This window comes from Zootoca vivipara, chromosome 3, assembly GCF_965207765.1.
Source record: "Zootoca vivipara chromosome 3, rZooViv2.hap1.1, whole genome shotgun sequence".
In the NCBI taxonomy this organism is placed as follows: Eukaryota; Metazoa; Chordata; class Lepidosauria; order Squamata; family Lacertidae; genus Zootoca; species Zootoca vivipara.
Genome location: NC_142586.1, coordinates 109,175,811 through 109,192,274, shown reverse-complemented (window position 1 = coordinate 109,192,274; position 16,464 = coordinate 109,175,811). Strand labels below are relative to the sequence as shown.

The 16,464-nt window shown below is 45.8% G+C and overlaps 1 protein-coding gene across 4 annotated transcripts in view; it reads right to left on the bottom strand.

The window, feature by feature from the left end:
* CCDC85A (coiled-coil domain containing 85A) overlaps nucleotides 1-16,464 on the bottom strand; it is a 123,886-nt gene that overhangs the window by 87,861 nt on the left and 19,561 nt on the right. The window contains exon 3 of one of the 4 annotated variants that reach the window (XM_060273141.2): nucleotides 8,953-9,032. The exons of the other annotated variants lie outside the window; for them this stretch is intronic. Within the exon in view, the coding sequence (XP_060129124.2) occupies nucleotides 8,995-9,032 (38 nt within the window). The 3' untranslated portion in view covers nucleotides 8,953-8,994. The remainder of the gene's footprint in view (nucleotides 1-8,952; nucleotides 9,033-16,464) is intronic. 4 annotated transcript variants of the gene reach the window in all.

Genomic DNA, 16,464 nt, shown 5'->3' with positions numbered 1-16,464 from the left:
AAAATCTGGACTGGGGACCCAACTGTTTGTTTGCTAAACTTATATGGGCCTGTGAGATTATGATGATGATGATTATTATTATTATTATTATTATTATTATTACCCTGTTTCTCATATTTTAAGACATACCCATAAAATAAGCCATAGCAGGATTTTTAAGCATTCAAGGAATATAAGCCATACCCCGAAAATAAGACATAGTGATAGGCGCAGCAGCAATGCCGGCCGCGGCAGGAGGAGGAGGGAAAAAATAAGACATCCCTTGAAAATAAGCCATAGTGTGTTTTTTTTAGGAAAAAATAAATATAAGACGTGTCTTATAATATGAGAAACACAGTACGGTAATAATAATACCCCCGAGTAGATGCTCATTACCCCAGAGTAGATGCTCAGGCACCAACATCCTCTGCCAGGGACATGGCAGGGCAAAGTTTATTCACCCTGGCACATCCCTTTCACAAAGGTAAAGCGGGTGGGGGTGGCAGGATGCGGTGGCCTGGCCAGGTTGGGGTGGTGGCACACATGTGTGATGTCATGCACGTGCAACAGTCCTCCCGCCATGTTGAGGGCAACTCGGCGGATCTGTAGGCAAGTACTCACTGAGGCAGTTGCCGCAACAGAGAGGCTCCACTCCTGACCTCTGCTCCATCTAAGGCAGGCATCCCCAAACTTCGGCCCTCCAGATGTTTTGGACTACAATTCCCATCATCCCTGACCACTGGTCCTGTTAGCTAGGGATCATGGGAGTTGTAGGCCAAAACATCTGGAGGGCCGCAGTTTGGGGATGCCTGATCAACGGTGTGCGCAAACAGGGGAAGGCTGCATCTGTGAGCAACCTGCTTCTGCTCCTCCTCTCCTTCAATTCTCTTCAGCTCCTGGGAGACACTGGAGCAGGAGAGGCAGGGCAAGAAGAGGAGATGGGGAAGCCCTCCCCTGCAGTTGCTCTTCGCCCTCTAATCCTGCATCTTCTCCTGCCCCTGCCTTTCGTCTCCTGGCTGTTACCGGCTCCTCCGGTTCACAGATCCCTTCTTCCAAGACTCTTCAGTGTCCAGCCAGTCCCTGATAATTTTGTAATAATTTCATTCATTCATTCATTTGCTGCCCATCTGATTGAGTTGCCCCAGCCACTCTGGGCAGCCTCCAACAAATTAAGCACAGGAAAACAGCACACATTAAAAAACCTCCCTCAACAGGGCTGCCTTCAGATGTCTTCTAAAAATCAGAGAGTCATTTCTTTCCTTGATATCTGATGGGAGGGTGTTCCACAGGGCAGGTGTAGCTACTGAGAATGCCCTCTGACTGGCTCTCTGTAACCTCACTTCTCGTAGTGAGGGAACCAGCAGAAAGCACTTGGAGGTGGACCCAGGAGCGTAGGAAGGGGGGGGGCGATAGGGGCGCTCCGCCCTGGGCAGCGCGATCCTGAGGGTGGTGTCGCGGCTGGCCCTCCCCCCCCCCGCACTGGGCACCCTGCCCCCAGAACGCACGCCACACCCCTACGGGCAGTGTGCCCCGCCCCCAGAACACACGCCAGCCCCGCCCCCACCTGCTCTCCGCCACTGGTTGGACCTCAGTCTCTGAGCTGAACGATGGAGGAAAAATCCTTCAGGTATACAGGGCTGAGGCCATTCAGGGCTTTGAATTGTGCTTGGAAAGATACTGGGAGCCAATGTAGATCTTTTAGGACTAGTATTATATGGTCCCGGCGGCCGCTCCCAGTCACCAGTCTAGCTGCTGCATTCTGGATTAGCTGCAGTTTCTGAGTCACCTCTCAATAGCTTACGTGAGGAGTCACTTAAACTCCAGTATTTGGGAAACGCCAGCACGGGGTCGGAACAGCTCCTGCCCCAGTGCAAACTCTTTTTCAAACCTGTGTTGGATTTAAGAACTAGAGATGCAAAGCAAGGGGGAAGAGAATGAAACTTTAGGCGAAAGTGGCCAGGAGACAGGCATGCAGAGTGCATTGCAAGAGATAGCTACGGCATGTACCACTCTGGCAAGGCAGTCCCCAGGCAGGTAGGGTCTCAGCTGGCGTACCAGATGAAGCTGGTAGACAGCTGCCCTTATACATCTTGCTCCACAGCACCAACAGGGTTCCTGAAACTTTAAACTCATGAGAAACTGGAGTGCCTGCAGGACGGCACACCTCTGTGATCAGGTTGAAAATGTTAACAATCTGCCCACAGTTTTGTATGGGCTATCAGGAGGGAAATGCGGGCAGAAGTGAGATCCCATAAGAAGGAACCGTACACCAGAGTTCCGAGGGAGAGAGATGCCTTCAGCAGACATGTTTGCAGTCCATGATTGACAGACATGCTCAAAGAGCCCCGTGCCACAGCCCAGAAATTGACAGATCTGCCCATCCCTATCTCAGCTTCTCTCGCTTTCTCATTTTCCACCAATCTTAAGTTCAGTTCGCCAGACTGCTGCAGCCCTTTGCAAGTTTTTAAATGGGGACGGGGACGGGGGGACCCACAAAAAAAATCACCAGCATTTTAGGTCTCATTTTTCCCAACACACACATTTTAGGGTTAAATTGTTGCCTTATATCTACCTCACCGCAAGCAGTTTTCCCTAATAGAAGGCGTTTCCGCATGTTATTTTCTTTTACGTGTGCATTTCATGAAGGCTTTTCCTTAACATACACAGTTCTGCACATTTTCTCTTGCACACAGGCAGCTGCATCGCAAAATCCAGAGGAGCGTGGATTTTGAAAGATAGGTGCGCTTTGGATTTTGTTCTGTTTTGGAAAGAGCAAATTAGATCAAGCTGGCGTTGAAATGTAAACCGAAACGAATATTTTCCCCTGCAGAAAATGCTACCTCTGCCATATTCACCTTCTCTCCTAGAGTGCAAGGCCTGAGACGCAATAAAAGTTCAGGTGCGGTGGGAGAAAGTTAACACTTTAAAAACTGGGCTTGTTCCAGCTGCTTCCTCTGGATGAGAAAGAAGCTGTTTGGATTGCAGCTTTGGTCATGGAATTTGTAATGGTGTCGGGGGGGGGGGCAGCCTTTAGGCCCCCTGCTGATGCCCAGCAGACCTTTAAATGAGATTAGTCTGATGACCAATATACATACTAAGGGATTTCCGCTCGGTTCCTTTTGCCAGATGTGCACGTATTTAGAAAGCCTTAAACACAAGTGGAAATGCAATAAAGGGAGAGATGACAGAAACATTATCTTTTGTTCTGAAAGCTTTTGGAGCTTCTCAAATGATTTGCGTGCATAGGCGCAGAAATGTATTTTGTACATCTTCTTCAGCTCTCGGTGCTTTACAAAAGACCGTCTTGAAAAGGAATTAGAGGAGGTTTGTTTTTCTCACATTGTCTCATCCTGTCCAGCCTCTTAAAGAGGTTGAGTAACGTATCAGCTTGTATACTGACAAGCTGGAACGTGTCCAGAAGAGGGCAACCAAAATGGTTAAAGGCCTGGAAACGATGCCTTATGAGGAACAGCTTAGGGAGCTGGGTATGTTTAGCCTGGAGAAGAGAAGGTTAAGGGGTGATATGATAGCCATGATCAAATATATAATAAAAGGATGTCATATAGAGGAGGGAGAAAAGTTGTTTTCTGCTGCTCCAGAGAAGCGGGCACGGAGCAATGGATTCAAACTACAAGAAAGAAGATTCCACCTAAACATTAGGAAGAACTTCCTGACATTAAGAGCTGTTCGGCAGTGGAATTTGCTACCAAGGAGTGTGGTGGAGTCTCCTTCTTTGGAGGTCTTTAAGCAGAGGCTTGACAGGCATATGTCAAGAATGCTTTGATGGTGTTTCCTGCTCGGCAGGGGGTTGGACTGGATGGCCCTTGTGGTCTCTTCCAACTATGATTCTATCAAAATTATGGAATATCACAAATACAGATGGGATGAATCCCTGCCCAGCATCTTCCAGGAACGTTATGAAACCAGGAAGCCGGGCTTGATGCTATGCCAAGGACCGATTTACGAATTACATTTTAAACTGCACACCTAAACCACCCTTTCCCAACCTGCCAGATGTTTTGGACTTCCAACTCCCCTCGCCCACAGCCAGCAAGCGGGGAGGGGGGTAGCCCAGCAGCAGTTGAAGAGCATTAAGCTGGGGAAGGCTGGCGTAAAACAGTGTGGTGTGTGAATGTAACAAAAATGTATTTGAAAATACAATTCAGGATTGGTTTGGGCTTCCAGCATAGCGAGGACTCTGCAAAGTCTTAGTGGTTGCTGTGTAGCATGCGGAACAGCTTTTCAAAAGCACCTAATGCCACCTGGCTACCTTTTCCCGGCATCCTCTCCTTTTGCATTTGTGCTTCCACCGCTGAAGCTCATCACAGCACAAAATAGCAAAAAGCCAAGGAGGTGAAGCCCACCCAAAACCTGCATTTCAATGAGCAGCCCAAGAAGTGTGCTGACAGCTCTTGTTGTGCATGCAATTAGAAGACACGACTGCAGGCTCTCAGGATCGAGTGCTTGTGAAATATCCTCGGAGTTGAGCGTTGATTTCATGCTTTTTATTTCAGCTCAGGGTAAACAGTGAGTGAGTGCTTTCCAACAAAAACTCTGGCTATGTATACATTATTTACACAATGGGTCCCCTGTGATTGGCTGATTCAACTCCCCTCCTGGAGCCTGATTGGACTGTTCCTGCAGGCCAATCAGGTAGCTGGTCCGCTTCCTCCTGGTGCCTGATTGGGCTGCTCCTGCAAACCAATCAGGTTGCTGCCTTCTAGGATCCTACCTGCCTCTTGTTCTAGGATCCAAGCTCAGTACATAGCAGCTTGGTTGCGATGAAATTCACCTAGACAGCTGCAGATACTCAATATGTGTTGTTACAATTATCATCATCATCATCAGGTCTCAGGGTGGTTGAAAAATAAAATCACAATATAAAATATATTCAGGATCCTTATTAATCCAGGCACTAGAAATACACCCAGTAGTTGACAGTACAGGGAGGCAGGTAATAGCTTTTTCACAGAGCCAGGCTTCACCCGGCTTTTGTCTATGCAGAGTTCGTAACTTTTATAATTATGAATTGAAAAGCAACACAAATAAACATCCAAGTCAAGGACCTAGAAATAAAAATTTTAAAAATTGCCCAACTATTGTTAATGTACATTAACTATTGTTAATGTATTTTAATCTTTGTTGGAAGCCGCCAAGAGTGGCTGGGGAAACCTAGCCGGATGGGCGGGGTACAAATAATAAATTATTATTATTATTATATATATTTTTAAAATCGTTGGAACAAAAACGTCTCTTCTTAATAGGGATGCTGTTCCACAAAACAAGGGCAGCCCCACTGAAAGCCATCTTCTGAACTGCTGTGGGAGCAGGCTTCTGATATTATAGGGACTTTAAGAGGGAACCTGAAATATACTCGGAGTCGAGGGTGAATTTCATGCTCTTTATTCAGCTCGTAGTCATCAAGGAGAAGAAGAGAAGAATGCCCTTTTCCCAAAACCATCTGCTTATATACATTATTTACACAATGGGCTTTGCCTGATTGGCTACTTCAGGGCTACAACTGTGGGCCAAGCAGTTTGTGGATTGACTTCTGCCAGCAGCCTAATTGGCTGCTCCTGCAGGCCAATCAGGTTACGGATTCACTTCTGCCAGCCTCCTGATTGGCTGCTCCTGCAGGCCAATCAGGTGGCGGATTCACTTCCACCTGGAGTTGGATTGGGTGGCTCCTGCGGACCAATCAGACTGCTGATTCTGGATCCTATTGTTCTATAATTCAGCTCTGTACATAACAGAACCCCACCGCACTCCCAGTAACCTGGTCTGAAGCTACAGAGGGTAAGCAGATTGGCACTCAGTGCAGATCCCACCGACAAGATGTTGCAATGCTTGGTGGTAGGAGTTTGCCCACGCAAGCAGTCTAGCCGCCATGTTCTCTGTTTCACAGCACTCCAAAAGCCTGCCAAGCGAATTTAACCAGCAGAAAGGACTGGGAGACAAGAAGCTGGTGCCTACGCCGTGCAGAATGGCACAACTTCCGAAGCTATTGTGCCTCTCCAGAAACAGCGGAGGCACAGCTGTTTCGAGGAGTTCCAAACAAAAGGCTAGCGTTCCCCAGGTGGCATTGGAGAGATGCCAGAAATCGCTCCAACCCCTCTGAAGAACAAAGCAATCCTGCAAATCCTTGCCTCCGATTTCCCCAAACTTTGCAGGAAATGCCTCGGTGCAGGTTGTTATTGTTTAATTAAAGAAATAATGGGCCAGCCTCTATTGTCCTGGCCCGTTTTGAGGAGCTGGTGTGTGAAGGAGAAGGGACGTTTCAGAATATTTCTTTTAATTTAGGAAAAGGGGCAGAGCGAAAGCAAGAAAGAGCCTTTTCGATGGCACCGCCTGCTCCTCAGAAGGCGGAACCTGCTCCTCAGGGAGTCTTGTCAGGAGCTGCATCCTTTGTCAAAGCCCTTTTATATTCGCCCAGGCATTTTAATCTATTTTTAGATTTGAGGAGGCTGCTGCTCTTTTGTTAGGCTGCTCAGGTACTCCTCAGTGCGATCATATGCATGTCTCCTCCTGGAGGTCACTGGCATTTACGGTGTAGAGATCAGGAACCATGTATCCCTCTGGCTATTGCTGGACTCCCATCTCCGTCAGCCCTTGGCCAGCATGACCAACGGTCAGAGAAGATGTGAAGTAGGAGCCAAGCAACGTCTGGAAGAAAACAGGTTCCCTGTCACTGGTGTATAAGATTGCAGATTTATACCTGCTCCAATGAGGGCTGCCCATTTGAATTGCTCACAATGCCCCAGTGATGCCACGCTGCCATCGTGAAAATTTAGAAGGCTGGCTCAATGTCTCTTCTACCCACTGCAGAAATCATTGTTGATGATCCTGGCGAGGGCACCAAAGCTCTCCCAGGCCCTCCACCAGTGGCGTAGCGTGGGTTGCCAGTGCCCGGGGCTATACGGATGGAGGAAAACGGACAGAATATGGATGCACATTCAACTGCCCAACAGTGTTTGCATCTGCAGAAAAGAAGAGTTGTTCCGTTGTCTGCAGAGGTCACTTCCTGGTTCACATGGAGAAGTCATTTTCAACAGAGCCCAGCAATGGAAGCATGCAGCTGTACTGAGGAAGCACCGGTTGTGGAAATTTTGCGCCCCTAACCATTTTGCGCCCAGGAAAACAACCTCTCTTTTTAATACATATGTAAATAATTCTTATTGAATTTTCCATTTTACATAGCTTTATAAATCCAGTTACTTAACAGCCTTCTCCTTCCATGGTTCATTTTGCTTATCATTCCTGCATTATTATTTTTACTTTAACCATTTTAAGCAGTTCTCCACTCTTACATCACTCAAATGTGAATTACACTGTTGAGGTTTTGATCTTAATACTGCCAGAGTTTTCAGCTGTATACAGTTATTTTTCATATGCTCAATAAATATTTTCCACACTGCTTTGAATACATGTTCTTCTTGCTCTCTTATTCTATGTGTTAAACCTGCTAGTTCTAACATCTTAAGTTGCCAATCTTCCTTGCCTGGGACCTCCAACACTTTCCAGTTTTGTGCTAACAAAACTCGAGCTGCCGTTGTTGCATACATAAATAAATTTTCTGGACACCTAGCAATTTCTGTCTGAACTATTCCCAACAGAAACGACTCCGGTCTTTTTGGGAAGGTTAGTCTAAACATTTTTTAAAAACTCATTGTAGATCGTCTCCCTTCTTCTTCTTCTTCTTTACCTTTTTACATGTCCACTACATATGAAAAAATGTTCCCTCTATTCCTTTACATTTTCAACACATATCTGATTCTGTTCTATATACCTGTATCTTAGCCAACCTACTCAGAGTTAAGTACCATCTGTGAATCATTTTCATATAATTTTCTCAACGTGTAACACGCAGCAAATTTCAAACCATTTTTCCAAAATTTCTCCCAAAGGTTTAATTCTATGTTGTGTCCTATATCTGTTGCCCAGTGTGTCACTGGAGCTTTGACTAGCTCGTCTTTTGTTTCCCATTCTAGTAAAAAAAAAAATTACACATTTTAGACCATTGTTTATCCGTATGCTGTAATAATTCTCTTTCAAATAGTGAGGTTTGGTCCCAGAACCCATTTTTAAAATCTAATTTTAACATATTGTGTACAGTGGTACCTCGGTTTACAACCACAATTGGTTCCGGAAGTCTGTACTTAATGTGAAGCGTACCGGTACTTAACCTGAAGCGAACTTTCCCATTGAAAGTAATGGAAAGTGGATTAATCCCTTCCAGATGGGTCCGCGGTGTTCGTAAACCGAGGTATGACTGTAGCTGGTGGTATTGTAACCAATCCGTAACTTGGCTCCTTAAATCTTCCATTGGTTTCAGTCTGGGTTTATTCCCTGAAAAGTCCAACAGATCCCCGAATGGGACAACAACCTCTGTGCCCCCCCCAAGCTATGGCACTGCCCTCTGCTCCCCATAAACTTCCTGGGGGTGGGCGGTTGAATCCTGGTCCAATACACCATCACACTACTGACGCCAAAACATGAGTTGATCGATGCACTGGGCAGAGATGTTCAATCTGCAGCGCTGGTAATCTTGTCATGCCACAGGGATCCAGCACGGGAGGCAGAGATGTAGCCAGAACTCATAAATTTGCAGCGCCAACAATCCTAAAACAGCTTGTCACAATGGTTCCAAAATAGCAACAAGTTTCAAAATACAGCTATCTATCTTTTCCCGGAGCCTCCAGCCCTCTGAGCAGGCCTGAAACAAGATTTATTTTGCCAGATAGTTTGTTTCTAAAATGGAAGGCATCTCTCTTGGCAGCAGAGAAAGGAGGGCAGACACCCAAAGCTGAGAGTCTGCCAGGGCACATCCAACAATCTCCACTGTGTCCAGGGTTTGATTCTGTTACAAGCAACAGAGGGAGGGGAGAGGCTGCCCACGTTTCCCGCTGCAGGGCTCTCGTCTCCTCTCTCTCCAAAGTCCCACCACAGAGAGTAAAAGATGCTAAGAACCTGTACCTGGTGAGAGGCACCGATTCCGTTCATCTTCCTCCATGTAAGTTAAGACTGCAGAGCCTTTGGTCTTGGTGGCAGGCGATCTGGTTAGGAACAAAAAACCGCATTGGAATGCTATACTTTAAAACGCTATGTTTTGATGTTGCACCTGACTTTTCAAGGATGCGTACAATACATGGATAGGATACTGGTCTCGGACAAATATTGTCAACCGGCCCATCGACTGCCCACTGTCGAGTATTCCAACCTAGCTTTTTGACTGAACACTGGAGTCACTTTATAATGGCCAGCCTTGTAGGAGAGAGGGTCTCGCAGACGCAAGCACCCCTCATTTCAAGACAGCCCCCCCCCGGCCCTATATCTCACCCCAAAGGAATTGCTCTTTGCCAATTAATCTGGTGGATAGCTCAGTTGGTGAGAGCGTGGGGCTGATAACATCAAGGTCGCAGGTTCGACCCCCGTATGGGCCAACTGCATATTCCTGCATCACAGGGGGTTGAACTAGATGACCCTCAGGGTCCCTTCCAACTCAACAATCCTATGATCTATGGATTAAGCCACACCATCTAGCACCTCCTATTGGCTATGTGCTGTAGCTGCAGGACTCTTCGAACAGGAAGTGGGACATGGGGTCCAGGAGGAAGAAGGAAGCAAACACACAGCATGGTCACTGGCGAGGCAAACGAGAACGTTCAGATAATAATAATAGTAGTAGTAATTTATTATTTATACCCCGCCCATCTGGCTGAGTCTCCCCAGCCACTCTGGGCGGCTCCCAATTGAGTATTAAAACAATACAGCATTAAATATTAAAAGCTTCCCTAAACAGGTTTGCCTTCAGGTGTCTTTTAAAATTAGGATAGCTACTTATTTCCTTGACATCTAATGGAAGGGCATTCCACAGGGCGGGTGCTGCTACCAAGAAGGCCCTCTGTCTGGTTCCCTGTAACCTCACTTCTCGCAATGAGGGAACCGCCAGAAGGCCCTTGGCGCTGGATCTCAGTGTCCGGGCTGAACGGTGGGGATGGAGACGCTCCTTCAGGTATACAGGACCAAGGCCGTTTAGGGCTTTAAAGGTCAACACCAACACTTTGAATTGTGCTCGGAAGCGAGCCAGTGTAGATCTCTCAGGACGAGTGTTATGTGGTCCCGGTGGCCGCTCCCAGTCACCAGTCTAGCTGCCGCATTCTGGATTAGTTGCATTTTCCGGGTCACCTTCAAAGGTAGCCCCACGTAGAGCACATTGCAGTAATCCAAACGGGAGATGAAGTGAGCGGCAATTTCAGAAGGCAAGAGGGAACTGGCACTCCTTACCCCCTCGACATTTTTCTTTGACAGGGCCCATGGTTGAGGTGGCAGAAGCAAAAGTGCTTGGCCACCACTGACAGTGGCCATTTTCACTCCAAGATCCTATTTGGCCTATTGGCTCCCAGTACATTTCCGAGCACAATTCAAAGTGTTGGTGCACACCTCTAGAGCCCTAAACAGCCTCAGACCAGTATACCTGAAGGAGCATCTCCACCCTCATCGTCCAGCCCGGAAACTGAGGTCCAGTTCCGGAGAACTTCCGGTGGTTTGCCTCACTGGGAGAAGCAAAGTTACAGGGAACCAGGCAAAAGGCCTTCTTGGTAGTGGCACCCTCCCTTCAGATGTCAAGGAGATTAAGAACTACATAACTTTTAGAAGACACCTGAAGGCAGCTCTGTATTGGGATCTTTTAAAGGTTTGATGCTTTATTATGTTTTATATATTCTGTAAGCCACCCAGAGTAGCTGGGGAAACCCAGCCAGATGGGTAGGGTATAAATATAATCATCATCATCATGATGAAACAGCTCAGGATCGAAGGGATTGGGGGAATACGGAAGCAAGCTCTGACCTGCTACTTTCACCTTTGAATTTTGCCCTACCCCAAAGAACTTTTCTCCCCAACCACTGCTACTGCTGAGTCCATTGCCTTTGCTGTGGAGAGAAGAAAGCACTTGTTCAATGCTCTGTAAAGCTTTCAGAATCTTCTAAAAGACAACTGTTTTAATAGGAGTCATTTTCTTCCTATCTTTAACTCTTCTAATCAATCAAAGCATTGAACACTAGTCAACTATTAGACAATATTTGACAGGTTAAAATTGACCGAGGGTGTTTTTTATTATTATTATTTGATTGGGCAAATCTATAATATGATATTCATGCTGTTCACATAGTCTAAAGTGGTTCCTTTATAAAATCACACCAAGGATAACATCACACCATAGTGGTTATTCGTCACCACTAAATGTTTTCAACTTTAGCATGCAAAATATCCCATAACTTTTACAGCCTTTAGGGTCCAGGGTCCTCCCGGCCTCACACCTGCAATGCAAGAACAACCAGACTGCCACAGACCAATGTTCATAATCCAGATTATGGCAAATCTCAAATTTATATATAATCTTTTGACAGTATGTTAGATTGAGAAATATGGACTGGCCCAAAGTCACCCAGCGACCTACTGAACCCAGTTGTCCACCGCCCAGGACTTCAACACCCCACATGAACTGGGAAACTAACAGCATAAACAAAGAATGTGCAAAGGTCAAAAATGCAGGGGAAGATCTAGGTCATAGATATCGCGAAAGAACTCTGGATGTGGAATGCAGCCTCTCTGGAAGTTATTGTGTTTCCCCGAAAATAAGACCCTGTCTTATATTTCTTTTTCCTCAAGAAGACACACTATGGCTTATTTTCAGGGGATGTCTTGTTTTTTAAATTACGCATCCAGCCTCGCCTCTTCCTTGGCGCCCTCCAGAACTGCACCTATCACTATGTCTTATTTTCAGGGTATGGCTTATATCAGTGATGGCGAACCTATGACACGCGTGTCAGACGTGACACGCAGAGCCCTCACTGCTGGCACACGCCCCATCGGCCCATTCACGCTGTTGTTGTTGTTGTTTTTCCCCCATTTGTTCTCCCGCTCCTCCTACAGCTTGTCTCCGCTACAGCTTGTCTCCGCTGTTAAAACCCCAGATCCTTTGTTGTTCTTGTTGTTGCTGGTAGCCAGAGATTGGTTTTTTAACGTTTTCTGTGCTGTTTTTTTCTGGCGCTTTGGCAGACTATGATTGGGTGTAACAGCATTCGTTTTTTAACGCATTCTGTGCTGGTTTTTTTGCGCTTTGGCAGACTGTCGGTGCTGTGTGTTAGTTCCAGCGAATGTATTATTCGTCATTTATTTCTGTTCTCTTCCCCCCCCCCCAAAAAAAGCGCAGCAGCTTTGGGGCATCCCCCCCAAAAAAGCAAAGCAACTTTTGCACCCCCCAAAAAGACCTCCAAAACTTTGGTCAGCAGCTCCCCCAAAAAAGCTCAACAACTCTGGGCACTTTGTGATAAATAAGGGGTTTTTTGTTTGGTTTGGTTAAATAATTAGTTTTTTGTTTGTTAAATACAGTTATATATTACAATTATACATTTTTGTTATTTAAACTATAAATATCGCGAAATTATGGTTTTTTTTCTTGAAGTGACACACCACCCAAGTTATGCTCGGTTTTTTGGCGAATTTTGACACACCAAGTTCAAAAGGTTGCCCATCACTGGCTTATATCGTGCAAATGCTTAGAAATCCTGCTACGGCTTCTTTTATGGGTATGCCTTATTTTCGGGAAAACAGGGTATTTGTTAGCTTGCTTATTTGTTAAAATGCTATACTACTTTGTAAAAATCCCTAAATGATTTCCATAAAAGCAATAGAAATGCAAACGAGGTAAGTCTATAAAACTTTCGAAAAAACTGGATAGAACCAAAACAGAACTGCATAAAGTATTGCAGAGACAGCTGAGCAAAGTTCAAAACAGAGAATTAAAGAGTTGAGGTCTAGGAAAGCTTTTAAGAGGTGTTTAAAGGTCATTACTGACGCCACCTCATGAATTCCCCCAAGGGGGGGGGCGCATTCCAGAGGTTGGGAGCTATCACTACGAAGACATGTGCCCACATTGTCAACACGTAACACTTGTGGAATGAACAGCGGGGTCTCCTCAGATAATTTCAAAAAATCGTCTTGGTTTGTACTGGGGAAAGGGGTCTCCTGGTCCCAAGTTGTTTAGGGCTTTAAATGCCATCACCAAAAACTTGAACATGGCTCAGTAGCTAACAGGCAGCCAGTGCAGATCTGCCAAATCGGGTTCAAGGGGAACTACCAAGGCAAGGCTCTCCCTGTCCAAGGAGAGTCACAATTGATGCACCGAGTTAGTAATGAGCCCTCCGAGGTGATTACGATCACCTGTGCCATTAGGGATGGAGATGGACTAAGGAGCATCCCCAAAAGATGCAGCTGGTCCTTCAGAAAGAATGCATTTCCATCCAGGACAGGTACACAGTTCCTAGACCAGGGAATCGGCCATCCAGAGAAGCTTGTTAGGATTCCGTCACAGTATTAGCGTTCAGGCACATACATGGCCTCTCATGACTGAGATGGTACCAAGTAATAGAGGTGGTCATCATCAGCATACTGGTGATGCCTTGCCCCAAAATATCCTAATGACACCCCCCCCCATATGATTTTATAGAGATATTAATTAAATAGCATTGGGGACAAAGGAATGCCCTAGGGCACCCCACAGATGAACTGCCAGGGGTCAGGGCACACACACCCTGGAACCAAGTAGGAGTAATGCCATGGCGTCTCCAAGCCCCAACATACAAAGACAAGCTAGGGTCAGTGGTGGCCAAACTTGGCCCTCCAGCTGTTTTGGGACTACAATTCCCATCATCCCTGACCACTGGTCCTGTTAGCTAGGGATCATAGAATCATAGAATCGTAGAGTTGGAAGAGACCACATTTCGTTGTCCTCTTCTGGACACCTTCCAGCTTGTCAGCTTGTCAGGGATGATGGGAGTTGTAGTCCAAAAACAGCTGGAGGGCCACGTTTGGCCACCACTGAGCTAGGCAGATACCGTGGTCAACTGAGATACCTAGGAGAATCAATAGGGTCACACTTCCTCTGACCCAAAGACAGTGGTTCTCAAGAGGTGTGGCATGTCAAGCAGGTGAGGCAGGAAAGGGGAGCAAGTATGACAAGAAGGTTCAAGGACAATCAAAGAAACATTTGAGCATTTCAGTGAAGTAGGGATATACCACCAGGAACAATATCCATGACTCTCTTCGAGAACATTGGCTATTCTTCTGCAGTTCTCCATGACATACTGTGAAGATGGATTTTCAGTTCTGACAAATATGAATGTTCAGAAAAAGAGAAAGGCTTATTTGTGCTGGTGAGGAGACAAGAGCTTGTTTGCCTCAAATTAGACCAAATATAAATGAGATTACCTGGCAAAAGCAAGCATAAACATCTCAATGAGTTTGTATATATACTTAAGGTACATATGTAAGAGGCTCATTTATAATTCTATTTTGGGGGTGTTCTTATGTAGCTGCATTGTTTTATACTTTCTGGATGCCCCATGATCATATTATAAAGTAGTTGTGCTCTGTGTTATTATTTTTTTAAGTAAGGGGGGGGGAACACAGCCTGGAGTTGTTTCTAGGGTTGCCAGACTCAATCGAGGACAGGACTTCTGTGCCTTTAATTGCCCTGCTCTCTTTTGAGTCTGGAAACCTTAAAGAGAAACCAGCAGACCCTTTGTTTAATTTCCAAGCAAAGGGTCTGCTGGTTTCTCTTTAAGGTTTCCAGACTCAAAAGAGAGCAGGGCAATTAAAGGCACAGAAGTCTTGTCCTCTATTGAGTCTGGCAACCCTAATCAAGATAGTCAGGTATAGGCATCAGCTAAAAACTTACAAGCATTTTCAACTTAGTGGGTCGTCTGTTGTTTTCTGAACTAACAGGCTGTTGATGTGTTTTCATTTATTTATCGCTGGGATCTTGTGACAAACAGTGGGGACATAAACCCAAAAACAAACAAACAATTTTGCCCAATCCTTAGCACAAGCGTGGGAAAAGCTGGTGCGTTCAATCTGATGCTTTTTCAACAGACTTCCATTCAAATACCACCTGGTCAATGTTTATTTCGAGCCGACTAATTGAACATAATGCCTCTCTTGTTGTCATAATAAAAAAGGGATCATATTTGGAAGTTGCAGAAGAGGAGCCGAATTCAGCTTTGAGCAGTAATTAAAACATTGCTTCCTTTCTCTAAAACCAATATGTAAAATCAATCCAGAGTTGGGCATGCAACACTTTATTGCCAATCTCTAAAGAGAGATGTGCTTTGTGACCCCTGAGTGCAATGGAATAGCAGAATGACCATCTGTACAGCATGTTCTTCTGCTGCGGTGAGAGAAAGCACAGCCGGTTCTTTCATGGTTTACACGTCCTATTGGCCAGTCAGTTCCTTCATCTTCCCTGTTGGGCAGCACTGATGGGAAAGGGCCTTAGCTCAGCGGTAGAGCATCTGCTTTGAATGCAGAAGGTCTCAGGTTCAATCCCCTGTCCAGCCTGGGACTAACTCTCCCTAATCCCATTACCAGCCAGAAACTGAATCATTACAGTAGCTGGGGGGACGGGGAGAGCCACAGCAGAATTTTCAACATCCTCCTCCCAACATTGCAATGTAAGTGGAAGAAATACAAGCCAATGAAACAGGCTCTCTCCCTTTCCTTTCTCTAACAATTGCATATCCACTGAGATCTTGATTGCACTGAAAGTGCAATAAAAACAACGCTTATTTGAGAGTTGTAAAACTGCTTCTGCAATGGAGGGGAAGTGGGTGTTTGACGTTATGGACGCCAGCCAGTCGGAGCTGTGCACAGGGGCTTTCAAACTCACAAGAGGGATATTTTTTGAGCGGTAACGCAGAGCAAAAAGGGTTCAGCGGGACATAACATGGTACATATGCTTCTGGAGCAAAACGTTATGCACTTGTATAATCTTATTCACATCCAGGACATGTTCTGCCAATCATAAAGAAGCTGGTAAAATGCGGGCTAGACAATGCTACCATCCAGTGGATTTGTAACTGGCTGACCGAACCCAAAGGGTGCTCATCAATGGCTCCTCCTCATCCTGGAGAGTAGTGACTAGTGGGGTGCCACAGGGTTCTGTCTTGGGCCCAGTCTTATTCAACATCTTTATCAATGACTTGGATGATGGGCTTGAGGGCATCCTGAGCAAGTTTGCAGATGACACCAAATTGGGAGGGGTGACTAATACCCCAGAGGACAGGATCACACTTCAAAATGACCTTAACAGATTAGACAACTGGGCCAAAGCAAACAAGAAAAAATTTTAACAAGGAGAAATGTAAAGTACTACACTTGGGCAAAAAAAATGAAAGGCACAAATACAGGATGGGAGACACCTGGCCTGAGAGCAGTACATGCGAAAAGGATCTAGGAGTCTTGGTAGACCACAAACTTGACATGAGTCAGCAGTGTGATGCAGCAGCTAAAAAAGCCAATGCAGTTCTGGGCTGCATCAATAGGAGTATAGCATCTAGATCAAGGGAAGTAATATTACCACTGTATTCTGCTCTGGTCAGACCTCACCTGGACTACTGTGTCCAGTTCTGGGCACCACAATTCAAG